At 52.0% G+C, this 15,330-nt stretch overlaps 1 protein-coding gene across 1 annotated transcript in view; it reads right to left on the minus strand.

Annotated features, from left to right (window-relative positions):
* Positions 1 to 302: 302 nt before the first annotated feature.
* Positions 303 to 15,330, minus strand: part of LOC142916566 (adhesion G protein-coupled receptor L3-like) — a 33,146-nt gene continuing 18,118 nt past the window's right edge. The window contains exons 5-13 of the mRNA XM_076061686.1: positions 13,015 to 13,118; positions 12,029 to 12,208; positions 10,722 to 11,072; positions 10,130 to 10,350; positions 9,726 to 9,792; positions 8,410 to 8,486; positions 6,362 to 6,530; positions 5,499 to 5,615; positions 303 to 3,206 (exon numbers count right to left, since the gene is read on the minus strand). Of these exons, the coding sequence (XP_075917801.1) occupies positions 3,111 to 3,206; positions 5,499 to 5,615; positions 6,362 to 6,530; positions 8,410 to 8,486; positions 9,726 to 9,792; positions 10,130 to 10,350; positions 10,722 to 11,072; positions 12,029 to 12,208; positions 13,015 to 13,118 (1,382 nt within the window). The 3' untranslated portion in view covers positions 303 to 3,110. The remainder of the gene's footprint in view (positions 3,207 to 5,498; positions 5,616 to 6,361; positions 6,531 to 8,409; positions 8,487 to 9,725; positions 9,793 to 10,129; positions 10,351 to 10,721; positions 11,073 to 12,028; positions 12,209 to 13,014; positions 13,119 to 15,330) is intronic.

Genomic DNA, 15,330 nt, shown 5'->3' on the forward strand with positions numbered 1-15,330 from the left:
GTCAAGAAGGGACATCCTCGACTTCATGCGGGATATTTTCCTTTGAAGGGCGCACAGCGGTTAGTGACGCGTGTTGAGTGTTTTTATTTGTGTGAAGCAATCATCGTGATTCATGATTCTCCACTGTTGCTCCTGGCACTCGCTTACCGATGGTCAACCTCCTCATCGCCCTCCTATCGCTACTTACCGTGGTTACTTGTTATCGTGAACTTCACTCCTTGATTCTTTCACCCAAAAGTATATGATCCTCTGCTGATTTTGTACGTTTGCCCACTGACAAAGAAATGATCAGTCTATCATTTTAATGGTAGGTTTATTTGAACGGTGAGAGACAGAATAACAAGAAAATCCAGAAAAACGCATTTCAAAAATTGTATACGTTGATTTGCATTTTAATGAGGTAATGTATCACAGCCAAATAAAGTACCCTAAACGCACGTTGATTTCCAATGTGGAGGGAAAAAACGGAAGACCTGGAGAAAAATCCACTGCGACTACGGGGAGGGAGACATGTACACTCCAAATATACAGCAGCAGCAGGCGTCAGGGTCTAACTCACGACCTCCTGTATACCAGGTGAGGTAGTCAACATCTCCTAGCCACCGTGATGATGATGATGATGATGAAAGAGAGACATGTACACTCTAAAAATAGTGCAGCAGCAGGCGTCAGGGTCTAACTCACAACCTCCTGTATACCAGGCGAGGTAATTCACATCTCCTAGCCACCGTGATGATGAGAGAGAGACATGTACACTCCAAATATACAGCAGCAGGCGTCAGGGTCTAACTCACGACCTCCTGTATACCTGGTGAGGTAGTCAGCATCTCCTAGCCACCATGATGATGATGAGAGAGAGACACGCAGACTCTAAATATACAGCAGCAGCAGGCGTCAGGGTCTAACCCACAACCTCCTGTATACCAGGCGAGGTAATTCACATCTCCTAGCCACCGTGGTGATGATGATGATGAGAGAGAGACGCAGACTCCAAATATACAGCAGCAGCAGCAGGCGTCAGGTCAACATCTCCTAGCCACCGTGATGATGATGAGAGACATGTACACTCCAAATATACAGCAGCAGCAGGCGTCAGGGTCTAACTCACGACCTCCTGTATACCAGATGAGGTAGTCAACATCTCCTAGCCACCGTGGCACCGGCGGTATTCGGTTTCTGAACCTGACTGGGACCTCTCCTAGGTCGACTCAGTCTTAAATGAGTCGCCGAGGCAGTGCGTCAATATAAAGAATGGCATCCTCTGTGCAACCAACTTGAGTGCTTTGCTGGCCTCTATGCCCAACGAACGTTGCTTTTGTGACCAGGACTTGATGTAAAGGAATGACACAAATGCACACCACGTTTTCCCATTGAAAGTAGATACATTTCAAAATATCACCGTCCTGTTCACAAAAGCAAAGTTTGTGTGGAATAATAGCAATTTTCTGTACTTTTGAGGTATAAGCAACTAGGAAATAACACTTATTACCCAGGAACAAGAACATAATAAATTTGTTAAACAGTGTTATTAATGGGAGTGGATTATTAACTTTGCTTTTGTGTCCTGGTCACAAAAGCAAAGTTTGTGGGGAATAATAATAATAATAGCCATTTTATATACTTTTGAGGCGTAAGCAATTGTAAAATAACACATCACCCAGGAACCAAAAAAATATATTTTTTCGTTACACAGTGAATTATTGTTTCACGTTTTTAGCAAAACATTTTGTAAAAATATAAAATTTACCCTCATGCACCGTCCAACCATTCTGGTTGATATGGTTAAACATTTGTTGTGCTGTTGCGGGGGAACTCTGGGTCATAAATCGTGACAAAACATCGTCTGGTTGTTTTGTGCTGACAGGGCCTCATCATTTTATTTGAGGGAGCGCATCACGACAATGCGAACCACAAAGCCAGCAGCGCGTGTTGAGCGAGCGTGACGCTTCTGATCAGCCCCAGAAGGGCCGAGACCTTAAAAACAAACACACTGCTGGTTGATGAAAGTTTCGGAATGGCCGATAGCCTGCCCAGACTAAAATTACACTGTATTCATATTTCCCCATGAGTGACATTGCAGGTCGGTGAAGGTGGGAGCCCAGGGCCAGTTCAGATATCCCTCGCCACCGATGTTAGCCGTGACCTGGACTCGAACTCAGGCCACGAGGTTCGTAGTGAAGTGCCGCAAACGGACCGTTCCCCGGTCGTGATTTATTGCAAGGCGTAGTAGTTGTGCATCATCTGATCAGCGTGCAATATGTTGGACAATGCAATCAGTTTAAACTTATTTCTGATATTGATGAAACCATATACAATGAGTGTCTATTCAAGAATTTGAAAGTGAATCAATATCAATCAAATATTTGCAAACTGTCATTTGGTACTTTATTGAATTTGTAAACGTGAATTATTTAACGTAATTACGCATTATTTGCAATAGTTACCACCCCTTGCTTGGTTAATGCAAAATGTGCATTTGTACGCAATTACCAATATTAACTGCGCAATGCAGGACACACGACATAATGCAGTGAGGTAGTGCACATTATATACATAAACGATTATATATAAATAGAAGACATTATTCCCAACGTTCTGAATATTCTTCACGTACAATCACGTACAACGTGTCCCGTAACGACGCACACACGTCTGCATTAGTAAATGCGTCGTTTGCGTAACGTCACCGGTGAATCATCAGCGCGAGACATTTACGCGTCCCCTGCCGCCGCCCTCCGCCTAGCGTAGAGCTCGGCCGCCTGGCGCGGTGCGAGCAGGGGAAAGTAGGAGGAGGAGGAGGGAGGACGTCCTCCCTGGCGACGATCGCCGAGGGCGGAGGCGGGGGCGGAGGGGAAGCCCGCGCCAGCGAGCGCGTCCGTCTGTCACGGCGGCGGCGGCGGCGGAGTGCCCGAGCCGGGGCAGAGGGATCCGGATCGGGCTGCCAACACGGCCGCCGCCACGGCCGCCGATGTCGACGTCGACCCTCGTCGGCTCGCTTGCTTTCACCCCCTCGGCTTTGGCATACCTTCCTCCTCCGACGCCTCCTCCTCGTCGTCCTCCTCCTTCTCGGCTTGGCGTCGCCGCCTGAGCGGCCGCGAAGTCGCGGCCGCTCAGGCGGAAGTGGCCGCCGCCGCCGCCGCGGGCGACGCCGTTGTGCGGCGCGATCGCCAGGGCGCCGGCGTCTCTCGGGCCCGTCGCCAGACGATCTGGGGGGGAGATAAAAAAATAAAAGTAACGGGGTATTTGGCTGCCGCTATAAACGTCCACGTGATAGGCGATAAGCAGCTTAGTTGAACCATCGTTTGTGATGGACAGGCTTCTTCTGCGAAAGAGCTGAAACGGCTCAGTGGGCCTTACCTGGTAAAATAAAATAAATTACGTTCTTGGTTCTTTCAGTAAAATCACGTTGAAGGGAAACAACAAAATAATAAAATATATATAAAACAATAAAATTCTCATGACGTTTCGACTGTAACACAAACAGTCATCATCAGTCACCTGATGATGACTGTTTGTATTTTATTATTTTGTTGTTTCCCTTCAACGTGACTTTACCGAAAGAACCAAGAATATGAATCACTGCAGTCACGAAAGCTTTAAATCAAAATTTAAAATAATTTAGTTTAGTTTCTAACATTAACCCTAAACCTAACTCCAGTCGGATACTAACTCTAACCCCAACACGAACCGTTACTTTAACCATAACCAACTACAACTCGAACCCTAACCCTAAACGCCAACCATAACACCACAACCCTAAACTCTAGCCCTGACTTGAACTCTGACCCTGTCTCTGACCCTTTTGTTAGACTTAGCAATACACCCGGACATCCGCAACAACCAACAAAATCGCTGCCACGTCACTGTATAATACGCTCGCATATGCTGTTGGGAATGTAATCCACATTTATAATGTGTGTGCCTCACTCTCCGTTGTACACGCGTTATCCACAATTACGGAGTTAATATCAAAGGAAAGCTCTTGATCTTTCTCCGTCGCTCCCTTGACCGCACGTGGGAATTCACGACGACAGCGCGCTTAATTTTATCTTTTTGTTTATAGGAAATACAGGTTTAAACAAGAATCACAATTTCACAGTAATATCAACAACGGCGGGAGGGGGAAAGTGTGCGAGCGCAATCTTGAGTAGGCGCACGGGATCGGTGTGGGATGCGTCAAGCCGGAACCACTCAGTCCACGGTATATCATCATAGTAATGCTCACAATAATAACAACAACAACAATCACACCTCCGTTGATAACAAGTTTCGACAAAAAACAGTGGGCAGAATATCATCGCAAAGCCGCCGTGATTGATTTTTCAAGGGGGTCGGATCGCCGCACGTGTAACGCGTTGCGCCACGCACCCTCCCTCCACTCGGAACGACAGGCAATTTAACAAAACCTCTCTCTTGTAGTGAACAAACGCCGCCAATTTATCGCTGCCTCGGCAGCACCGCCGGTGATCTCGTCGCCGTTGGCGAGCGATCCACGCAAGACGCCGAATAAAAACGGGCAGCGGACGTGCCGCGGGTAGCTGCGCGCAACCGGCGCTGTCGGTCAGTTGCTAACAGTGAATCGGCTTCACAACAACAACGACGGTGGGTTGCCACAAGTTGTGAACTATTTATCATGTTAGCGAGCACCTATGAAGGCCGGCATGGGGGTGGGGTGGCCCGCATCACGCCCGGTGCCTTCGTCTCCCCAGTGGCGATGTTTAGACGACACCGCGACAAATACTCGCCTGAGGCCGAGTCGAGCTAAAAGGAGGCCCAGATGTCACTCGCTACTGATGTTGGCCGAGACCAGGAATCAAACTCAGGTCACTGGGTTCGTAGGCCGGTGTGCATAGAGGGATCGAGGAATTGAGGGTTAGGGAGATCGATACACGAACCGACATCCAACTGACACACAGACGGACACGTTGTGTTAGTTTGTTGTCCTTCCCCCGCACCTCCGATTAGTACGGTTGGATACATACGGTGCGAAAAAACTTCAACGCACTGTACATACAACACATGAACCAAAACAAACAGGGCCAAAACAACAACCACTATTCGCAGTTAGAGGCAGTCGCCCTCCAACAACAACGAAGGGGGGAGGAGCGACGCTCACAACAACGAGCGGAGCGCCGGGCGGCTAAAGCACAGCAAATGGCACAGTAGGGGGGTACAGCTGGTGGTGCATCAGCCACTCATCTCAGTCAGTCGACCTGTGGCACCTGGGTCTACCCCGTGACCTCCTGCCGGCGGGCGTTTGACACTTCACGTGGCCTCAAGGTGCACAAAGCCTGGCACAAAGCGCCGTGGTGACGTCACCGCCACCTAGTGGCGAACGGCGGTTGTTGTTGTTGCTGCAGTGTGCGTAGTGTGTGTATGGTGTGTAGTGCGTGTAGCGTGCGTGCGTACCTGCGCGTTGGGAGAGCAGCGGTTGTTGTTGTTGTTGCAGTGTGCGTAGTGTGTGTATGGTGTGTAGTGCATGCAGCGTGCGTGCGTACCTGCGCGTTGGAAGAGCAGCGTTTGCTGCTGGAGAGCCACGAGTCGTAAGAGAAGTGGTCGCCCCAGGTTCGGCAGCACTCGGCGTGCCCCAAGCACTTTCTGTACTCCTTGCACACCTTGCACGGGTAAGAGGCGAGGGGTTGGGGGTCAGAGTTCAAGCCAGGCCTAGAGTTAGGGTTATACGGTGTTGAAGCTTGCGTTTTAGAGTCAGGGGTTACGGTCAGGGTTCGATCCAGACCTTGCCAACGCTTCTGCTGCTGCTGCTGTATATTTGGAGTCTGCATCTCTCTCTCATCATCATCACGGTGGCTATGAGATGTTAACTACCTCGCCTGGTCCGCAGGAGGTCGTGGGTTCGATCCAGACCCTGACGATGCCTGCTGCTGCTGTATATTTGGAGTTTTTTGTGTCTCTCTCATCATCATCACGGTGGCTATGAGATGTTAACTACCTCGCCTGGTATACAGGAGGTCGTGAGTTCTATCCAGACCTTGACGACGCTTGCTGCTGTATATTTGGAGTTTTTTGTGTCTCTCTCATCATTATCACAATGGCTATGAGATGTTAACTACCTCGCCTGGTCTACAGGAGGTCGTGAGTTCGATCTCGACCTTGACGACGCCTGCTGCTGCTGCTGCATATTTGGAGTTTGCGTTGTCATGCTCTGACCCCGTGCCATGACTGGACATCTGCGAGAAAGAGCTTTGTGGCTCTTTGGATTCCGCCTCCAGTTTAAAATTGTTTAAGATTTTGAAAAAGAGCCACAGAGCTCAGTGGGCCTCACGAGTTGTCAAGATTTCTGGGCGCACTTCCACGTCGAAGCAAAAAAAAAACGGCGTGACGGGAAGAGGGGGTTGGGCACCTTCATCTGCAGAGCGCAGTGGAAGATGAAGATGAACATGCCCTGGAAGGAGTTGAAGATGATGAAGAGGTAGGCCATGACCAGAGTGGCCTTGTCGATGAAGAGGAACCCGAACACCCAGGTGAGGCCGAGGAGGCACAGCAGCGCCACGCCCCCCAGCGCGCAGGACCTGTGGGCAAGGAAGAACAAAAACGAACGATAACAACGGCCGGCAAAAAAGCGAGCGCCGTGGTAAATATTTGCCATCGCGTAGCGTTGTCGTCATCGTCGTTATTATCGTCGTCGTCGTGAACTTACCGACCCACGCGACACGTTACGTGCGTATCGACGTACAGTAAAACCTTGGGATTGCGAGCACAATTCGTTCCGGAAACGTGTTTGTAATCCAAAGCATTCGTACGTCAGTTGTGATCACGTGACGCTCGGCAGTACGAAGCGTCTACATGTGCTGCCGCTCGTATTGCTAAGACCCTCGCTCGTTCATCAAGTGAATATTTATATTTAAACAATGTGTTGCTCGTCTTGCAAAACACTCGCAGACCAAGTTACTCGCAATCCAAGGTTTCGCTCTGAACGTTGAACTTCGTTCGCGCCGTACGTAGCCAACAGTGCTCATCGGAGGTGCGGGGGAAGGACTAACTAACTAACTAAAAACACAAAAATGCAGTTCTGAAGAAGTGAGATTAGAATCAAAATTTAAAAGTCCATGAGTAAGACAAGCCAATTGGTAAGGTTTGTCACATGAGCAAAACGTGGACATTTATAGCGGCCAAACGCTCTAAGCACACGCTTCTTAATGTGAAGGGAAAAGACACGGAGGACCCCGAGAAAAAAATTCACGCAACCACGGGGAGAACATTCAAGCTCCAAATATACAGCAGCAGCAGCAGGCAATGTCAGGGTCGGGTTCGAACCCATGACCTCCTGTATACCAGCCGAGGGAGTTAACATCTCCTAGCCACCGTGCTGATGATGATGATGATGAGACAGAGGGAGAACATTCAAGCTCCAAATATACAACAGCAGCAACAGGCAATGTCAGGGTCGGGTTCGAACCCATGACCTCCTGTATACCAGCCGAGGGAGTTAACATCTCCTAGCCACCACGATGGATGGACAGACAGATTGACGTTTTGGGAGGTGGATCAGACTGACAGTTAAATGGACGGATCGCCGGATGAACGAGCAGACAAACGGACAGATGCATGGCTGGAGAGACGAACGCATACGGAGCGATTAAACCATCTGCCCCACAGACACGGGAGTCACACCGCCAGTGGGAATGCCAGCGCTGTCAGTCGGTGTCACCGAACGCGAGCACTTTTGAGAGGGCATCATCTATGGGCACCGAGGGCCCACTCCGACATCGCCACTGCGTGGAGTTCTGTTGCTGTGCAGGAAAGCTCATTTGCTACATGGGACGGGTTGGATGATGAGTCAGACGGATTGGATGGACAAAGGGATGGATGGTGGGAGCAACGGTCTCGATAAAGTTATTTTATTTTAGTTTTTCTTTCGGTTTCGTTTTGACGACACACACGTAGGTCATGGGAACGGAATCGGAAGAAAAACCGGATGACGTTACACCTACGTACATCACCGGAACGGGAAAGGTTTAAACTAATGCAAGCAGGCGCGTGATTTATAAATCCCTTGCAAAGGGCGATCGTTACACGGTGGGTCAAAGCGAACCGATGGTCCCCCGAGAGCTGGACGGAGCTCGTTAAAAGCGAAACCCGAATTTTAAACGACAATTACATTTTTGCGCAGGGGTCATTGGCAACCGCGGCTGAGAACCACCAACATTCGCTCGCGACACCGGAACACTCCAGGTGCAATCACGGGTGGCTGGGGCCCAGTTGGTCAAACGAAAAGGCAAGGGAGGGCCCTAATGTGAAGAGTGGGCTGGCGCGGGAACAGCCAGCTTCACCCACCGTGTGTCCCGGCTGAACCTCACAGAAAATGCGGTCGCTTTAAGTGATGAACCCCCCCCTCGCCCCTCTCCCCCCTAACCCCCCCCCCCCCCCACACCCGGCCACCTCACTCACTTAATGCTCTCGGGCTTGAGTGGCGCCGAATGCTGCACCATCTTGTACAGAGTCATCAGCAGGAACACGAAGTTCACCTGTGACACCACACACGCACCGCGCATACGAGTCAACAAGTCCATAAGACGTTGTTTTTTGTTGGGTTAGATTACGTGTCGTTAAGCCCGTCACCACCCCCACCCGACCACGGACAATCAGTAAGCTTTGTCGCGTAAACAGAACCTGACAATTCGTCGCTAGTTCAGCGCACCGGTGTGTTCGAGAGTAAACCCACAGCAACATTTACAATTCGAGCAGGGTGACGTTTCGCCAGTAATTACAACAACAACAGCCACCATCGTCAGGCGATAGCCAGAATTGCGGAGGATTCCTCCTGCTGTTTTGGTCTTAAACGGAGGCGTAGAGGTGATGTCGTCACTGAGCATATCAGGTGCGAATATCAGAGGGGGGTGAATTTAATGATGTAAATATCAGTGGATGCCTCTACCTACAATAATCATGTCTGCCGGTAACGCTCGTAACGTCACTCCACGTTGACCAGCCCCCCCTCATTAATAATCATGAACAGTCACGTAGAAGGGTAACAATAAAATAATAAAAATACAAAACAATAAAATTCTCACGACGTTTCGACCGCAACACAAGCAATCATCGTCAAGTGCGGAAACCACGGCAGGAAAATTTGCTGTGGTTTTCACGTTCTGCAGATGTAGAGTGCAAGTGGATTGAATCCACCCGTGTGGCGTTGAGTTTTGTTGTTGTTGCAGCATCATCCCCTCGTCGTATACAAGGTGGGTTTTTCTCCGGGTTCTCTGGTTCCCTACCCGCACGGAGCGACGTTGCATCCTCGAAACACCCCCACAGGCACGAAAGCTGCTGGCACGTCTGCAACTCGTCCCCCAACGATACGCTCACGTCACAATTTTAGAACCGGCAGGGAGGCATCAACATGGGGACAAATGGGACGGGAAACAGACACGCGCACGAAGCAGAGCGCGCGCGCACGTGCGCCGGACTGTTGCAGGCGGGCTAGCGCCTCCGACTAGCACGGTTGGCTACGTACGGTGGGAAAGAAGTTCAACGCACGTACGTACGTACTGGCGTTAGCGTGGCAATCGGAGGTGCCCGCCTGCAATTTGGGCACGAGACGGGATTTTGGCACGAGACGATTTCGAGAATTCACGCTCAAGACGAACGTGGGAATCGCATCAGATTCATCGCGGGACCCGTCACGCTATGCGCATGTCGAGCAGCAGACACGGCGACCCGCCCGCCCATCTCCCACCCCCGGCACGACGCGCACGCACGGAACTCACGAGGATGATGGTGGCCACGGGCGCAAGGAAACTCCAGATGAAATGATTGTCGGTCCGGAGCCAACAGCTGCAGGCGGAACAGAGGACAAACGATCGCCTGGTTAGCCTGACAGGCCGGGATAGCGCGTCCATGCATCCGGTTTCATTTGCCGGCATCTGGTAACATTTGCCACCGTTCAGTTGCACTTGAGCACCCATCTGGTAACATTGGGGGACATTTGTGTCATTTGTTGTATGCGAGGACACCTGGTGAGACCGGGCGCCAGCCGGCAAGGCCGGGCACCGGTTAGTAAGCCCGGGCGCCAGGTGGCAACACCAGGCGTGAACCGGCGACACCGCGCTCCGGTTAGTAAGCCCGGCGCGCCGGCCGGCCCGGCGGCGAAGAGGGACGACAGGGGGCTCACGCTCGCTCGGTGCCGTAGCCCGTGCGGTCGACGGCGAGGCAGACCCCGACGACGGCGAGCGGCAGGCCGTAGCCCAGGAGGTAGAAGTACTTGCGGCGAGAGCGGCGCCCCTCGAACACCTCCACCAGCATGAGGTAGAGCTGCACGCCCTCCAGGAACATCCACGCAAACGCCGCCAGGAAGAGCAGGTGCAGCAGCGCCGCCAGCACGGGGCACGCCACCTGCGGAGCCGGCGCGGTGGCGGGGGGCAGCCGGGCGGGCGGGCGGCGGTGGCGTTACACTGAATCTGAATCTTTATTTGGACGTGGAGGGAGGAATCCGATGAGCCAAGAAGCTCTTTTCTGACAGACGTCCACCGGTTAGGGGGGGTCACAGGTGTCAGCGAGTTTACTTAAAGCAACACAATGCGGTAGGAGTGCAAAGTAGAGGAAAGGTAAACAAATCATGAACAAAAATGAACTATTTTTTTATTTTCCCAGGCAAAGCCCCCCCCCCCCCCCGAGCTGTTAAACAATTTGTTTCAGGAGCGAGTGCAAAATAGAGAAAGTGGTAAGCAAGTGACTAAACGTGAGCGGGGGGCGGGCGGGCGCACCGTGTACTGAGTCTTGTCGATGCCCACAAGGAACAGCAGCTGGGCGAGTAGCAGGTTGAGGCATAAGTTTTTGTGAACGGTGTTGCGGTCACTCTGGAGGCCGCGGAAGAAGCAGAAGGTGAACGTGGCCACGGCGAGGCACACGAGGGACACCAGCACGCCCACCCACGTGATCACCAGCAGCAGCAGCTCGTGGGCGCGGTGCCCGTACTGGCACGCACGGGCAATACGCGGGCACGGGACACACGGAGGGGTGTGAGGGTGCCGTGGGCAGCCGTACGCACGCATCGGGAACTTCTTTGGCCAAGTACCGTAGCCGGCCGTGCTCGTGGGGGGTGCGGGGGAAGGAAACTAAACGGAAAAAAGTGCTTAAAGAAATTAGTTGTCAATTGAGATTTCAAATATAGCCCTTAACAGACTGCAGGGGCAAGTGCTGTTAGCGACTAGCAGCTATGAAGGCCGGAACGGCACACGAGGGGGTGGGTGGCCAGCACCACGCCCGGCCGCCTTTGTCTCCCAAGTGGCGATGTTTACACACCGCAATAGTTACTGATTTGAGGCCGAGTCGATTGAGATAATTAGTTAGTGGTCGTGAGTGGGAATTGAACTCGGGTCGCTGGGTTCGTAGCGCAGCGCCCTAACCGCCAGGCCACCGCTCCCCCACAACATAAACATTACCACTATCAAGTCAACTACCACCACCTCCTCATCCAAACTTGACCACCACCAACATCACCATCATCACCTCCAATCACCACCGTCATCACCCTCACCACCACCATCACCACCATCACCTCCAATCACCACCCTCACCACACTCATCACCACTTCTTTACCACCAACATCACCACCATCACCTCCAATCACCACCCTCAACACCCTCATCACCACCTCTTTACCACCAACATCACCACCACCATCACCTCCAATCACCACCCTCACCACCCTCATCGCCACCTCTTTACTACCACTTTACCACCACCATCACCATCATCACCATCATCACCTCCAATCACCACCCTCATCACCACCTCTTTACCACCACCATCACCCTCACCACCTCCAATCACCACCATCACCACCCTCATCACCACCTCTTTACCACCACCATCATCACCATCACCTCCAATCACCACCCTCATCACCACCTCTTTACCACCACCATCACCACCATCACCTCCAATCACCACCCTCACCACCCTCACCACCACATCTAAACTTTACCACCACCATCACCATCACCACCGCCACCACCAGCGGGCCGAGGGGCACCACCATCACCCCCCCCCTCCCGAATCTCTGGGCACCTCGACGTGGCCCCTCGCCACGAGCACCGCCAAGTTGTTGAGGTGGCCGCAGGAGCAGGCGGCGTGCGCGCTGCTGCTGTTGCTGGGCAGCGGCTCGCAGCCGTGGCTCGACCAGTTGCCCCTCGTGGTGTGGGACGAGTAGCTCCAGAAGGAGCAGCTGGGGCTCAAGTGGGCCAACGTCTGGGGGGGGGGGGGGGGCGGTGTACAGGGAGGAGGACGGCACCCAACTTGTCATTCAACGACGACCCCCCGTGCCCCCGGAACGGGGGGGGGGGGGGGCACGGAGGGGGGAGGGCACGGGGTGTGCAGTGCATTGCTCAACAACACGGCACGGAGCGTGCTTGACGGAACATGGAGCGGAGCCCTGTGTTGTGCAGTGCATTGCTCAACAACACGGCACGGAGCGTGCTTGACGGAACATGGAGCGGAGCCCTGTGGTGTGCAGTGCATTGCTGCACAACACGGCACGGAGCGTGATTGACGGAACATGGAGCGTGATTGACGGAACACCGTGACGTGCACCCGGGTGCACGTCACGGTGTTCTCAGCCTTGTCTAGACCACCAGCTCAGAGTGAAGCTGAACGCGGTGGCTGTATCAGGTTTACCATCCCCTATAGTTTAGCCGGCTCAGACAGTTTTTCTTCTCTTTTGATTCACTTTCTCATCATTCACGGAAGGCGTCCGATTTCGATTTGGAGTGGACGAACGGGCTCGCTGACAGACGCCATCCCCGTGACGGAACGACGCCCGGCGGCAGCCGAAGGCGACGGACGAGGCGGGGGGCGAAGACCGCCGAGCAGACGGAGCGGAGGAGACGAGATGGTGGGTGGGGGGGGGGCGTTGCGGGCATTGCGACGGCCGTGACGACGACGACAACTCGATTGGTGTCTCACATGAGGGGAAGGGAGAGGCAGGGAGGGAGGGAGGTGAGGCAGGGAGGAGAGGCAGGGCAGTGAAGGAGGCAGCAGGGGAGTTGACGGCTCACCCATTTCGCGATTCGGTTCACCCAGGCGGAAGTGCAGTTGCTCAAATCGGGCCCTCGGGCAGACCAGGCTCCAGCGACGGCATCGCAGGTGTAGAGCGCCGTGCCTGAAGCGTGCGCGCGCACAGATACAAAGTTCCCCCCGTGCGGCCCTTGACAGACGCCGCTGGGCCGAGTGCCGTTAGCGAACGCCTCTGAGCGACGGCACGGCACACGATGGGGTGGGCGGCCGGTCGCCTTTGCATCTCCGGTGCTGCTGTTTACAAAGCGCGCCGCGTTACCGCCAACAACGTCTGCAGCAGTCCGCCGGGCAAGGCCCACTGAGCTGCACAGCCCCTTTGTTTCAGGAGTCACCTGGCGAACGAATTTGACGGCTCTGGCGAAAGTGGATCACCGCGCGGGAATTTGTAGCGGCGGCCAAACACCCCCAAAACGACGAGTGGCCATTCTCAAATGTGGAGGGGAAAACCGGAGGACCCGGGGAAAAATCCACGCGACCACGGGGAGCGAAACTTGCAAAACTTCAATCCGCAATGCGTCAGCGTTGGGATCGAACCCACGACCACCGGGCGAGGTGGTTAACGTCTAGACCACGGGGGAGAGCCCAGGGTAGGTTCGTATGTTCGGAACCAATATTGGCCACGAGCGGGAATCAAACTCAGTTCAATGGGTTCATAGCCCACCAACACATACGAATATACGATCACGCATACACACACTCTCACACATAATCAATATACAATCACACATACACACACTCTCACACATAATCAATATACAATCACACATACACTCTCACACGTAATCAACATACGATCACACATACACACATTCTCACACATAATCAATATGCGATCACACATACACACACTCTCACACATAATCAATATACGATCACACATACACACACTCTCACACATAATCAACATACAATCACACATACACACACTCTCACACGTAATCAACATACAATCACACATACACACACTCTCACACATAATCAATATGCGATCACACATACACACACTCTCACACATAATCAATATACGATCACACATACACACACTCTCACACATAATCAACATACGATCACACATACACACACTCTCACACATAATCAATATGCAATCACACATACACACACTCTCACACATAATCAATATACGATCACACATACACACACTCTCACACATAATCAATATGTGATCACACATACACACACTCTCACACATAGTCAATATACAATCATACATACACACACTCTCACACGTAATCAATAAACAATCACACATACACACACTCTCACATGTAATCAATATGCGATCACACATACACACACTCTCACACATAATCAACATACAATCACACATACACACACTCTCACACATAATCAACATACAATCACACATACACACACTCTCACACGTAATCAATATGCAATCACACATACACACACTCTCACACGTAATCAATATACAATCACACATACACACACTCTCACACGTAATCAATATGCGATCACACATACACACACTCTCACACATAATCAATATGCAATCACACATACACACACTCTCACACGTAATCAATATGCAATCACACATACACACACTCTCACACATAATCAATATGCAATCACACATACACACACTCTCACACATAATCAATATGCAATCACACATACACACACTCTCACACATGATCAATATGCAATCACGCACATTTACATATAAAAGAAGGCACACACATTTACACGCACAATACGCAATCGTACACATTTGCACATATAGGAAATTCATCGATTTAGTCTGAGTTCACCTAAGGGATGCCCAAGACTCTGGTCAGATATCAATCGCCACCGATGCTGCGGCTGGAAAATCCAATTCAGATCGCCGGGTTCGAAGCGCAGTGCGCCAACAGTGGAGTCGCCGCTCCCCACCTCACGTGATTGATCCACGCACACACACGGCGTGTGCACTAACACCCACACACGCACGCGTTCACACACACACACAAAGATCCCTCTGTAGCCTACATAGACCATTGTCTCCCCAGTACACACACACACACAGATCCCTCTGTAGCCTACATAGACCATTGTCTCCCCAGTACACACACACAGATCCCACTGTAGCCTACATAGACCATTGTCTCCCCAGTACACACACACACAAAGATCCCTCTGTAGCCTACATAGACCATTGTCTCCCCAGTACACACACACACAAAGATCCCTCTGTAGCCTACATAGACCATTGTCTCCCTAGTACACACACACAAAGATCCCCCTGTAGCCTACATAGACCATTGTCTCCCTAG

Source organism: Petromyzon marinus, unplaced genomic scaffold (assembly GCF_048934315.1).
Source record: "Petromyzon marinus isolate PM22_M1 ecotype Great Lakes invasive population unplaced genomic scaffold, UKy_Petmar_22M1.pri1.0 PM_G_Scaffold_4, whole genome shotgun sequence".
Taxonomy (NCBI): Eukaryota; Metazoa; Chordata; class Hyperoartia; order Petromyzontiformes; family Petromyzontidae; genus Petromyzon; species Petromyzon marinus.